The 13775-nt window shown below is 36.0% G+C and overlaps 1 protein-coding gene across 1 annotated transcript; it reads left to right on the top strand.

Annotated features, from left to right (window-relative positions):
* Positions 1 to 8961: 8961 nt before the first annotated feature.
* LOC122047058 (COMPASS-like H3K4 histone methylase component WDR5B) lies at positions 8962 to 13549 on the top strand. Its single transcript, XM_042608091.1, has 2 exons — positions 8962 to 9701; positions 13078 to 13549. Exons 1-2 carry the CDS (start codon positions 9024 to 9026, stop codon positions 13360 to 13362), a joined length of 963 nt encoding a protein of 320 aa, XP_042464025.1. The 5' UTR covers positions 8962 to 9023; the 3' UTR covers positions 13363 to 13549.
* The last annotated feature ends 226 nt before the right edge of the window (positions 13550 to 13775 follow it).

Here is a 13775-nt window from a genome sequence, read left to right as displayed (position 1 = left end):
TTGAGATTAATATTTGACACAATCAATATTTCAGAATGTGTCAATACTTTCAAAATTATATCACTTATTGTCGAATATAAGAGAAAAAGAAATTACGATCCTTTGAATCAATTGATTATATTTATTTTGACTCTTCCAATTCCTACTTCAACTATGAAACATGCATTTTCATCCATGAAGATTGTCAATACGCGATTGCGAAATAAGATGGAAGATGATTTTTTTAACTAGTTAACTTGGATGGAAGATTGTTAAGACACGACTGTAGAAGAAGATGGAAAATGATTTTTTTAACTAGTTCAATGCTAATTTATATTGAAAAAGAGACTACACAAACTTTCACTGTTAAATTATCAATTATTGATAAATTTAAAATTATAAAATAAACATCAAGTACCACTTAAAATGGATAAACATAATAAATAATTGGTAAATAATAATTTTTATATCTATGTTTTATCTTACTTATTATATTATATTGATTAAAAAAATTTTAAATATATTTTTGTAAGTTTTATTGCTATAAGATGAAAATAAAAAAAATTAAAATTGTAGAGGTGGCTCCTATTTTTTTTTTTTAGTTATTATGATTTTTTATTATAGTAAGTTAAAGACCGGTTCTTATAGTTATCTTTTTGTTGAACATATGTGTCTAAATAAAAAGAGTTATTATTTCGTGTATTCATATCAATTACTATATTTATTTTTTGATAATGGATTATCTAAAAAATATTTTGCCCTCTCCGTATGATTTTCATTGGAACAAAACTTGTAAACATTTAAATGTATACGGTCATCCTAGAAGGGTTGTCCTAAAAGGACCACTAAGATTATAATATCATCTTTTACCATCAGATATACAACTATTTGGATGCACAATTCAGCCACAAAACTTCTTTCGAACTTGAAATGAATTCAACAAAACTTCTTAATCACCGCTCTAATTTTTGATGCGAGCGCCAAAGCAAACAAGTTAAATCTCTCTCAATTTCAACTTAAACAACTAAAAGAATGTAGTACATAAAAATCAAAGTAATAAGCTATCACTACAAGCATCAGGCAATTTTAGGAACAAGTTAAGTTATTAATAATCTAGGGTATTTTACTTGAAGTATAATTTTTCAATCCGGTAAGCAAACTACCATACAGCATGATAGTTTTTTTTATAATGGTATCTAATTTTTTGAATCGATTAATTTAGAAGATGATACATCTAATATTATAAAAAAAATTTAACAACTACTAGAATAAATTCAAAACTAAAAACACTATCGCATAATAGTTAAAGTTCTAAAGTTATCTTTCCTCCATCTATACTTCCGTATAATCTTTCATCAAAGTGAGATTAAAAAATATGTATTTTATTTATTGAAGTCAAATTCAATTTCAAAAAGGGTAATTTAGTAAAAAAAACACTTGATTTTTAAAAATAATTTAAAATACAACTAATTTTTATTTACCAAATCATGTATTTGTTTGTTAAAATACATAGTAGGTGGACATGACAGAGTCATACGGTAGATTTATAACCCAATCAATATAAATGTCATTAGTATTTGACTTGCCGAGTTAGCCCAACCTCTTGACTTGAGTTAGCCTAACTTATCAACATGTCGACTTCCTGACCACCTGACTTATAGACCTCTTGACCTGTCACTAGTCTGACCTCCTTGCATGCCAATAGACATGATAATTATCATAATGTGAAGGGACATGATAATTATCATAATGAGAAGGGACACGGTGGTTACAATGACCCTCTTTAGTGAGGTGCGTCCCTTGGATTTTTCTCCCTGAGGTACGTTTCTTGAGTTTCTATCCTAAGGGGGGAGGAACTCTCTCTCTCTAGTATAATCTGATCTCATCGTCTTTACTCTATTTTTTTTACTCAAATTTTTCTTTCTATTATAACAATTTTGGGGTTCCATATTAACTTAGACACTGGAGGGACCTCAACGAGGAAACTCCTAGCGGGTCTTTTAACACATGTTACACTTCGTAGAGTTGACCATGCCATGAAGATAATGTAGGTTTGAAAGGAACGCGACTTTTCTTTTACACCATTTAATTTTTTTTTGGAAAATCAAATACGAAGTGGAAAATAAAACATGTTACTTTTTTACTTGGTTCGTAGTCCTGCGACTATTACTCCAAGTCCCATGATCGCTTGGACCATTTTGATTAGGCGATTCACGAAATTCTCTCCCGAAGAACCTTTGGACAAAGAAGTCGAATACAGAAACGAAGAGAGTGTAACAACCTACCCTCTCTTATGCAAGTATAATAAGAATAATAAAAAGGAACAATCTTTTACTAACAATAATTTTGATTGAAGATCGAAACTTGAAGTTGGCGTCGTTCTTGCTGTAGCAGTTGTGCGTAGCAGAGTCATACCAAGTAGTTGGGCGTAAGTAGCACAATAGAATCAACTTGAAAGCTCGTACATGAATTGGTGAAGAAAGCACTGACCGATCACTCATTTTATACTGCATTGGTGGCGCTTCTAATGTACCAGGGTGCCTTCATGAATGTTGATTTGATCTGTGCATTATCATCTTGATAACTTTTTTGATCCAGGGTGTCTTCGATTGACCTAGGATGCCTCATTTCCAAGCGTCTCCAAATAATTCAGGATGCCTCCAATCCACTGGTTTGACACAGCAATCTTTAAGAAATTATAACTTTTGATTCGAGTCTTTAATCAGGCTCTGTCGATGGCTACACGTGCAAAATTCAAAGATCTATGTATGTCTCTGCAACATAAAGCTAGAAAGATAAATGTACAAATAATTTAAATATTTCTGAATTAAAACTTATCTTACCAAGACCAAGATTTAGTCTTGGTCTGAACTTTGATTTCCACGTTGGCTTTAAGTTAGACCAGTGCCTACAGTCCTACTTAGATTCGTCCACACTAAAAATCTTTTCTCCAGTTGCTTACCTGACTTACCCGCCAAACATTTGGTCCTCTCGACCTGTTTGGACTTTCTTTTGTCCTGCATTGTGTCATCAACCTAATTGATTAAGAATTTCCTACAATACTAAGTTAACACAATTAATATAAAATAGAAAAGTAAAGCAGTGCTAGTAGCATTCAAAATTCGATGGTCCTATCAACCATATGCGGTTGACCGGAAACCTTTGGTCACACTTGCTTGGAGTTCACTCCTCCAAGATATCTCATTACCTAGAGTTACCCCTAGATTTTTTCTTTGCTTAGAGTTCACTCCTCTGAGACTTCTTATTATTTAGAGTTATATCCCCCTATGGTTTTCTCTTGCTTAGATTTCACTCTTCTAAGATTTTTCACTACTTAGGGTTATCTCTCCTTAGGGTTTTTCCTTGCCTAACCTCCAGTTAGAAATAATCACTCGGTAGATTTCTCAGTCTTCCTTTACCTAACCTCTAGTTTGGATGATTAGTCACTCGGTAAACTTCTCACTCTTGTCTAACCTCCAGTTAGGACTTCACACTTGGCTAGGTTAAGCTTGACCAAACTCTATTAAACATATTAACAAATATCAAAACTCTGAAGGTCGATTGCACCAACAAATAAAACTTTGACATCATTGCTCTCTAGTGTGAGGTGGATTTTTGTCGTCACATTTGTTGATGCAATCGACCTCAGGTCAAGGTGTTGGTACAATCAACCTCCAAGGTTTTAATGTCCGACAAATATGTTTAAGTATGATATATAGAGCTTGATCATGGGAAGTCCTAGTTGTGGCTAGGCAAGGGTGGGAAGTCAACCGAGTGACTAGTCGTAACTGCGGTTAGGTAAGGGAAGTCCTAGTTGCAAGCTAGGCAAGGGAAATCTCGGTAGATCATGGAAGACAAATGGATTTGATAGGTCTGGAGGACTTGATCCCTAGGTAGTTGAATACTGAGGCAAAGGAAATCTCGGTAAATTATGGAAGCCAGGTGGATTTGATAGGTTTAGAGGACCTGATCCCTGGGTAGCCGAATACTAAGGCAAGGGAAATCTTGGTAGATCGTGGAAGCCAGGTGAATTTGATAGGTCTGGAGGACCTGATCCCTAGGTAGCCGAATACTGAGTCCTGGTGAGTGAAGTCAGGTGGAGAAAACCCTAGGGGTGGTAACCTTAGGTTCTGGTGAGTGAAGTCAGATGGTGAAAATTCTAGGGTGAGATAACCTTAGGTAACAAGAAGTCTTGGAAGAGTGAACTCCAAGCAAGTATTCTATATTACTATTATTGCTATTGGCTAATGTAGTATTGCAGGAAAAGTCTTAATGGATCAGGCGATCAGACACTGAGCAGACAAAGTTCAAACAGGTTTGGAGGACCAATGTTTGGCAGGTAAATTGAGGTAAGCAACTGAAGGAGCGACAGTGAGATCGTGTTCTTGAAAGGAACAACCTAAGATCGCTGATCCAACTGAAGAAATTGGGAAGATTTCCAAGTTGAGATGAAGACAGTTGAACTGCCTATTATTACTCATGTATTAGATATATTATTACTGTGTTAATATCTGTTTTGCAGGATTATTATCTAACACTGTTTTGCAGGTTCAGCCTGATCGGTCGACCGAACCCGATGATTGGTCGACCGAACAAGGCCAACTCAGAGCAGATATCAGTTCAAACCAAAACAGAGCAGGGTCCGATCAAAACTTGATCGGTCGACTGAACCAGAGGATCGGTCAATCAAACCCTAATGACTCAGCACAGTACATATCGAGCAGAAGCAAAGAAGGAAGAGCGATTGATTGGTCGACCGAACCAGGGATCGATCGACCGAACAATCATCACTTAATGGCGCACTAATTCTAGATCTCGACGAACAGGGAAGGATCTCTGTTCGGTCAACCGAACAAGGGGATCGATCGACCAAACACTTAATTGCCATTAAATGCTGAAAATTGAATCAGCATCAGATCTCAGCAAAGATGGAAGGGAGCTGGTTCGGTCAACCGAACCCAAGGATTGGTTAACTGAACGTCTACGACTCTTATAAAAGTGAGCTCGAGTTCCGAGGCTGGGTGAACTAAATCTGTTTGGTTCAAAGTTCATCTCTGTGCTAGCTGTTGTTGTTCGTTCCACTGCTCTACAACTTGTCTTCACGCAAGCAACTACTTCGTTCAAGTGCCAACCAAACTTCATCTTCCATATAAGTGTCAGTATACTTTTATTTTAAAGCTTGCATTGTACTTAAATTCACATAAGATAGTCGGTTGTTACTTTCTTATATTCTTGTATATTGTACGCATTGCTTTTTCCGAGGTTTTCGGAAAGAAGAGATTAGTGGATTGTCCAACGGTACGATCAAGGATCGCGGGCCTTGGAGTAGGAGTCGACTTAGGCTTCGAACCAATTCCGAATCTATTATTTACTTTCCACTGCACGACTTTGATTTAAACGATTAAAAGAAAAGTTTTTAAAAGCGCGATATTCACCCCCCCTCCTCTATCGCACTCTTTCGATCCTACACAAGGTTGATTAGGTTAACTAAGCTCGGGTCGACTCAAGTTTGAGTTTCAATATTTGATCAATATGTTAGTGAGAAGTCAAGTAAATCAAAATTGACCAGATATTTAATTAGAAATTGAAAGTATAACAGAAAGTTAGCAAGAGAAAAGTCCAAGTGGGTTACGGAGGACCGGAAAATTGGTGATCGGAAGTCTAATGGAAAGTTGGTAAGAGAAAAGTTCAAGTGAGTTATGGAGGACTGAACACTTGATGATCTGAAGTCCAACAGAGATTTGGCAAGAGAAAAGTTCAAGTGGGTCACAGAGGACTGAACACTTGGTGATCGAAAGTTTAACGGGAGATTGGTAAGAGGAAAGTTTAAGTGGGTCAAGATGGATTAGATACTTGATGATTGGAAGTTCAGCGAAAAGTTGGCCAAAGGAAAATCCAAGTGAGTCAAAATTAATCTGACATTTGGTGATCGGAAGTCCAAGTGGATCATGCAGGACTGAACACTTGACATGAGTGAGGAAGTCTTGGTAGATCAAGTTTGACCGGATGTTAGGCAACAACGAAGTCCTGGTAGATTGAGGTTAATCGAATACTCGGCAATGATAAAATCCCAATAGGTTAAAGTTGATCGGATATTGGACAACAAAAAGTCCCAGCAGATCACGGATGACAGGATATTGGATAGAGAAAGTCCTAATAGGTTGAGGTCAACCAAATACCAAGCAAGATGCGAATTCAGCCTTGAAAAAAAAGCTGAAATTAGTGTTGACATTCAAGTGGTTGGCAAACCCTAAACTCAACATTCCGGATTTATTGCTTGTGTAATCGATTGGTTCCATAGATTCATGCAATCAGTTGGAGTAATTGATTAATAGCATATTTCTAAAGGACAGAACACAATGGGGCAATCAATTGATGGCTAGTAATTGATTAGCAAAAGGTGGCCAGCGAACTGAAAGCTTGGGAATCAGTTAGCCTAAAGCAACCGATTGGAAGAAGGTGGCCAGCGAACCGAAAGTGATTGACTTAAAGCAATCAATTAATAGAAGGTGGCCAACGAACAAAAAGCTTGGGAATTAATTTACCTAAAGCAATCGATTGGAAGAAGGTGGTCGAACAGAAAGTGATTGACTTAAAGCAATCAATTGGATTGGTCAAGCAAAATAGCCATTCTACAAGTTTAAACGATGGGATATGATATGATAATCGATTGGTGAGTAAAGTCAATCGATTGGAGGCATATTTCAGCCTGATTGCAACCTTAGAAAAGGTGGTTGCGTGTTGATTTGAGTTGTTAGTGCTTGGATGTTAAGGACAAAGTACTGTTGACATTTTGAAACTAACAAGAGGCATTCTGAAACTACCAACAACAATCAAATCGAAGTTCTCATCTTATAAAGTTGTTTTGCTTTTATTTGTAAGTTCTATTTATTTTCATTGTTGTATTATTGTAAATTTGTTGTAAGAGTCTTCTTCGCCTCCAGAAGGTATCTGAAACCGAAAAATTCATAGTAGAGGGATGTCACTAGGATTATACCTTAGATTAGTCATCTAAAAGAGATATATACCATGTAAAAATTAGGAGTTGTGCATATGAAGTCAAGTTTGAATCATGATTTTCGTTGCACATTCAAATGACTAACACAAGATTAAGATGAAATGATTGGAACAATTCATCCCCTCCTCCTTTAAGTTGCATTGGTCCTAACAACATCATCACAGTGAGATTTTTGACCGCATCAATACCTTATTAGCAATCTCTACCGGTGGTGCTGACAATTAGGATCCTTGATAGCGGACAGATTGTTCGTGACCTTTAGACGAATTATGACCAAGTTACTCACAACCTTTTGGCTTCGTAGCCAGGAGGTTGGTATAGGCTTTGGCTGTAATTTTACAACCAAGAGCTTAAGTTTGCCCTTATCTTACTAGAAATCTCTACCGGTGGTGTTGACAATTATGATCTTTGATAGCGGATAGATTGATCGTGGCCTTTAGACATGAATTATGGCCAAGTTAATCGCAACCTTTTGACTTTGTGACCAGGAGGTTGGTAGAGACTTTGGCTGTAATTTTACAACCAAAAGTTTAAGTTTGTCTTGCCCACAAAGAGGCTAACCTTGGTTAGTTATCATGGCCACTGATGCCTTGGATCATGCATGTATGCCAATAGCGTCCATCATGGTCCCAACCACAATTCCAAGCAGTGGCCTTGGCCTTAATTTTTTTTAAAACATATTTTAGGATAAAAATTAAATTGACGCTTCATTTTATTGGAAATAATTAAATGTGAGATTTTCGTGGGATCGGATCGATCGTCCCAGATTCGACAACGATACTTAAATTATTCAATTATTTTTTTATATTATTATTTTCTATTATACATATTAAATCTTAAATTGATCTCATCCATAAGTGAAATGAAAAGGATAAATCTATATTATAAACATTAAGAAATTATAGTTGTCATAATGTAATATTCTTAAATAAGATAAGTTGTATTATAACTACTAGTGATCGTGCACACGCGTCACGTGTGTAATCTAATACATTAAAATCACATTGACCCTTTATAATGAAATTATATTAATTAAAGTATTTTAGCATTAAAATATTAAAGTAGAGTCATTAGGGTAAAGTACCTAACTTTTGAAAATCTGAATTATTTGAATCTTTGAAAATTCGAATTGTTTAGATTTTCAAGTGTCACCCTTACGTTCTGGAAAATTCGAATCCCAGCAACAAACTACTGTAATGGACTTCCCTATGAAAAAAATAATTTAATTTAATATTATACTTATCTTAGTAAAAAAAAACTAAGAAAAGTATATTTTTTAACATTGTCGGCCTAAAATATTTATAGAAGTTTCTTTGATCATAGTGTTGCCAATTTTAAGATGTGGGACTAAAGAGAACTATATTTTTTTATATAGAACAACCAGAGAAAATTAATGATGATAAAAATTCATAATAATACGCCGCAACTGAGTTTCGAACTCTAGATCACTAATTGTTTCGCTTGTGGAATTACTAATAAATCTTGGAATTATTTTTAGTATGATTAGAAAAAAGGATATTAACGTAAATTCATTTTAGGCTTCACCAAAGTTAGTTAGTAAAGGGGGAAGATTTTTAATAAAATAGTAAGATAGTAAGATTATAAACTCATAATTATTACATCTTAAATAAAATAAGTCTCTATTATAATGGCTATAAAATTATATTTATTATAATATTTTAGTAGTTATGATTTTGTTATTACTATAATATTATAATATTATAGTAGATACGGTTTTTTACCTTATGAATTTTTTTAATAGTTAAATTTTCTTATTGATTTATAATTTAATATATGTGGCAAATAATACGGTACTATTTATATTTTATATTTTTAAAGAAAAAAGTATTTTAGGAAATAAATAATTAAACATACAGTTGGTTATGGCTTTTGTTAATTTACAATCTTGGCAAATCGAGATAATCCCTACTATAAATTCTAAAATCGAGTGCTGAAAAGCCGACATTCTCATTGCTCGCTCGGTCTGCAGAAGTACGAAATTTGACTAGGGCATCGAAAGGGCTACATGTCCGCCCCCGTCCCTGGTGGTGCCTCCTCCACCGCGGCGGAGCCGCCTCCCTATCGGCCTTACACTCTCGCGCACGTTCTCACCGGCCATTCGCGCGCCGTCTCATGCGTGAAGTTCTCCAACGATGGCCTCTTGCTGGCTTCTGCCTCTCTCGACAAGACCGTCATCATCTGGTCCGCCAAAACCTTCGCCGCTGTCTCTACCTTGATCGGCCATGCTGAAGGCATATCTGACGTCGCCTGGTCCTCTGACTCCCACTACATCTGCTCTGCCTCCGACGATCGCACGCTCCGCGTCTGGGACGTTCGGCCCCCAACCGACTGCGTCAGGATCCTCCGCGGTCACCTCTCCTTGGTTTTCTGCGTCGACTTCAACCCCCCTTCCGATCGCATCGCCTCCGGCTCGTTCGATCAGACTCTGCGGGTCTGGGATGTCAAGAGTGGCAAGTGCGTCAAGACAATTGAGGCGCACAACGAACCAGTAACCTCTGTCCACTTTATTCGGGATGGATCGATCATCGTCTCAGGTAGCCGTGACGGGTCGTGTAAGATCTGGGACGCGGTTTCAGGGGCGTGCCTCAAGGTGCTTATTGACGACAAGACGCCTGCTGTGTCCTTCGCCAAGTTCGCCCCCAATGGAAAGTTTATTCTTATTGCTACCCTCGATGACACCCTGGTAAGATCAATTTTCTTCTTTATTCCTTTATTTCGGATTATCATCGATTTACTGTATATGACCTTGGAAGAATTAGACATTAACCATGTTATTTAATTGAGACAGGGCTAAGGTTAAGGGTTTCATCTTCAATTTGTTTTTTTTATAAGATAGAGATAGGGCTCTGTCTGGATATAATTGAAGAAGCCCATATTTTTTTATCAGGCTCATCACAATGCGTATCCATTTGGAGAACAGATGATCAGTCTTTTGGTGACATATATGCTTATAGTAATTTTAGAGGAACATAATAGTGAGGAGGATAACGATGTTAAATCACGGGCAAATATTGAGTATGAACATGACATAGTTCTTTATTTCTATATAGCGAACACTTCAATGGCGTTATAGGTCTGGCTGTTGAAGGTGAACATATTGAAGTAAAGTATGTTGCATATCACACTTGCCCACCCATAAAGATTCATGCTAAAGTTTTTTTGGACAACCATAACTACTTATCCAATATCTGAACTCTATTCACTCACTTGGATATGTGTGAAGCAATCATACTTAAACACTTTATGTTAATGGCTCTTGCAAACTTACTTGACCAAGAGGGAAATTCTTTAGGGTGACAATGCCACTGGGTTTTTTGAGTGAAGAGCAAGAGGAAGGAAAGCAAACATTAGATCATTCAGGGTATAGAATTAGTATCTGTCCTTCATCCTCTTCACTTAATTAGAAACCTTAAGTTGTAAACAGTGCTATCAGTATCTTCATCAATTTCAGTTCTACAAAATGTTTCTTCACATTGACAAGTCTTATACTGCATGCTTAATGCGTGTCTAGCAGGACTATCATAGTCCTTTCTTTGAGTTTTGGAGTTGCAATCACCGTCCTAGCTAGTATCACTATTGTCAACAACTTATATGCATATACAATTTCTTGGACGCAAATGTGTGTCTCCAGTATTCTGTATCTAATAGTAATCCCATGCCGGGTTGAAATGAACAGCTATTTCTATTGTTTTTTAAAAATACAGAATGGTCTATGATCTAAATTAGGATGGCAGCATTTCACCATTGTCAACAACTTATATGCATATACAATTTCTTGGATGCAAATAATGGTTCATTATACATTTTATCAATTGTGTGTGTCTAGTATTCTGTATCTAATAGTAGTCCCATGCCAGGTTGAAAGGAACAGCTATTTCTATTATTTTTTTAAAAATACAGAATGGTCTATGATCTAAAGTAGGATGACAGCATGTGCATTTTTAGGTGTCCGTGAATGATGTCTGTGTGGCTCATTTAAATGAGTTTGGGAGGGGTTTTAATATTGTAGTAGATAGTTGATGTGAAGTGAGTGGAGTTTGGGTTTAAAGGCTCAGGTTGTAGGTTCACAAATAAATTTAATTAATCTGATAATATATACGTACATTTTTAAAATGTCAAATATCTCTTGGTTTTTTATTGCATGGTACAGTTGGGCCAAGTTTTGGCGAGCACTGGTGGTGCTTGACCCATTCAATTTGGCATGCACACCGATCTTAACATTTTGTGATGGGTGTGGATAAGGTAACAAATATCCATGTCTGGTATGAGACGTGCATGAGTGTTACGTGTATTAGATGGGCATGGATATAGGATTGCTCTCTATCACATGGATTCACTTTTACTCCGTCCTATACTAGTGCTTACATGACACAACATAGGTATGAGTATGAGACCTATCTGCGGAATTAGAAACAGAAAAGTGGGAGGAAGAAGAAGATGCAAGCGAGGAAGTTCACTTCCTCGCAAGCAACTCACATTGTGTGGGGAGGAGCCTAGCAAGCAACTTGTTTAATAATCAGAGTTGGTTTGAGCTGCACATGAAGGCCCGTGTTGTAGTTAGTGCCTTGCAAGGACATTTATAACAGGGATAACAATGCTCAGGGAGGATGGTGTCTGACCGGGAGGGAGAGGAATAAGCTATGGAAAGGGCAACATGGGGCAAATGTGAAGGATCAGTGTTATATAACATATATAATATAAGACATGTTATAACTTATTATCTAACTTATATAATACTTTATTATGTAACTTGTATAAACTTATTATACAACATACAATATAACTCCAACTCATAATATGTCTTAAATTCTTATAGGTTATAACTGAGGTTAGGGTATATAACTCATAACTTAAATATCAATTTAAATTATATTTCATTAAAGAAAATTATAAATAGATCAATTTTATTAGCTTAATTGTATTAACTAAGTTTATCTATTAACTTAAGTTATATTAGTAGATTAATTATTGTTTATGAAGAATTATTAAATAGATTAAGTTAATAGGTTTTTTTCCACGTGCCCCTATTTTGAAAAATTCATGTGGCCAACACTCTACTAAGTACTAAGTACTAAGTACTATGTAAGACATTCCTATTTGCCTAGTGCGTCTGGCCAATTTACTTAAAACACTATGTAGTAGAATAAGTAACGAGAACAATCATAAACACTAAGATATCATATTAGATGTTGACAACAATGAATGTGGGTAAAATTAAATTTAAGCCATAGTATATGTCTTCAGATCCCTTTGACACAACATTGCACAAGGTTCAGTAGCCACACACTTGCATGCAATATCAAGAAAAATAATATGGAGATTAAAAAAAATAATACAACTAAAATACATGAGAAATTTATGGCTTACTTAAACTAAAGTTAGCCGTCAACCCAAATGTAGCTTTATGATAAATGTCACAAAGGGAATTGGTCTCAGTGTGATGGATTTGCTCTTTAAGCCTTCACTAGCTCCAAACAAGACTTCCAAGGTACGTTCATCAAGAAAATGGTTGAAAAAGTTGAATGGCTGACCAATAAGGTTGTCAATCAACTGACTAGTTGATGGATTGATCCACCACTTAGTTATGGTGGCCTAAGCTTCGAGGTCCAGTTCAAAGTTGTTTTGAGGCTCATTTAAATAATTGTTTCAAGTTTCCTCTGACTGTTTTCTTCATGTTTAGGGGTATGATTTAAGATGTTTTTAGCAGTTAAAGATGTAACAACTAAATTACAACATAATGAGACCTCAAGTGTTAAATTAGAAAAAATAAAGTAAAAGTGAAACAGGGCTTCCAAATGAGAAAAATTAAATCCGAAAAGAAACTTCCTAAGAGTAAGAAGATTGGCTGATAATTTTTTTTTAATATTGTGATTTCAGTACATATGCTTGGTAAGATGAATAATAGTAGTCTTTATTCCCATGTGCAAACTCGTGAAATTTAACATAACTCAACATTATAGCACTATGTTAGTCTGAAATCTGAAATTGATTTTTTTAGATCGTCTCCTATTTTTATCTTGTTTCAACCGTTGATTCTCTTTCCAACATTATACATGCAGAAGTTATGCAATTATGCATTGGGGAAGTTCTTAAAGGTCTATACAGGCCATGTCAACCGACAATACTGCATCACTTCTACATTTTCTGTCACAAATGGTAAATATATAGTCAGCGGCTCAGAAGATAACTGCGTCTATATATGGGACCTTCAAAGTAAGCAGATAATTCAAAAACTGGAAGGCCACACCGACACAGTGATCTCGGTTACTTGTCATCCCATGGAAAACAAAATTGCTTCTGCTGGCCTTCATAATGATAGAACAGTCAGGATTTGGGTTCAATAGTCTGTTCGAAGGTAACAATAGCTACATCAATTAGATACCAGTGTATCTGTTGCTCTGTGAGTAACTTGCTTGTTTAAAGGTAACAATAACTGTATCATTTATGTATCAGTGTATCTGTTGCTCTGTGAGGAATGTGCTGGTTTGGACAGTTCTACAAAGTCTATATAAATGTTGAGTTAATGAGGAATTATTTTACGTTTGCTAATGGAATGCAATGACAATGAGAATAGAAAAAAAAAGTGAGTTGGAATGCTATTTTTTTTCAGCAATCGACTGAAGGACAGTTGCGGAATTTCTTAAAGGCGCACGTATTTATTTCTCATTTGCTTTTCTTATCACTCCTTGTGGTGTTGTATTGGATTTCAATACTGTAGTAATTGCGAATCAGCTGCTAGAAGGCAGGGGAATTAAGA

This window comes from Zingiber officinale, chromosome 2B, assembly GCF_018446385.1.
Source record: "Zingiber officinale cultivar Zhangliang chromosome 2B, Zo_v1.1, whole genome shotgun sequence".
Taxonomy (NCBI): Eukaryota; Viridiplantae; Streptophyta; class Magnoliopsida; order Zingiberales; family Zingiberaceae; genus Zingiber; species Zingiber officinale.
The sequence above is the reverse complement of the archived record's forward strand: the minus strand, read 5'-3'. Positions and strand labels throughout refer to the sequence as shown.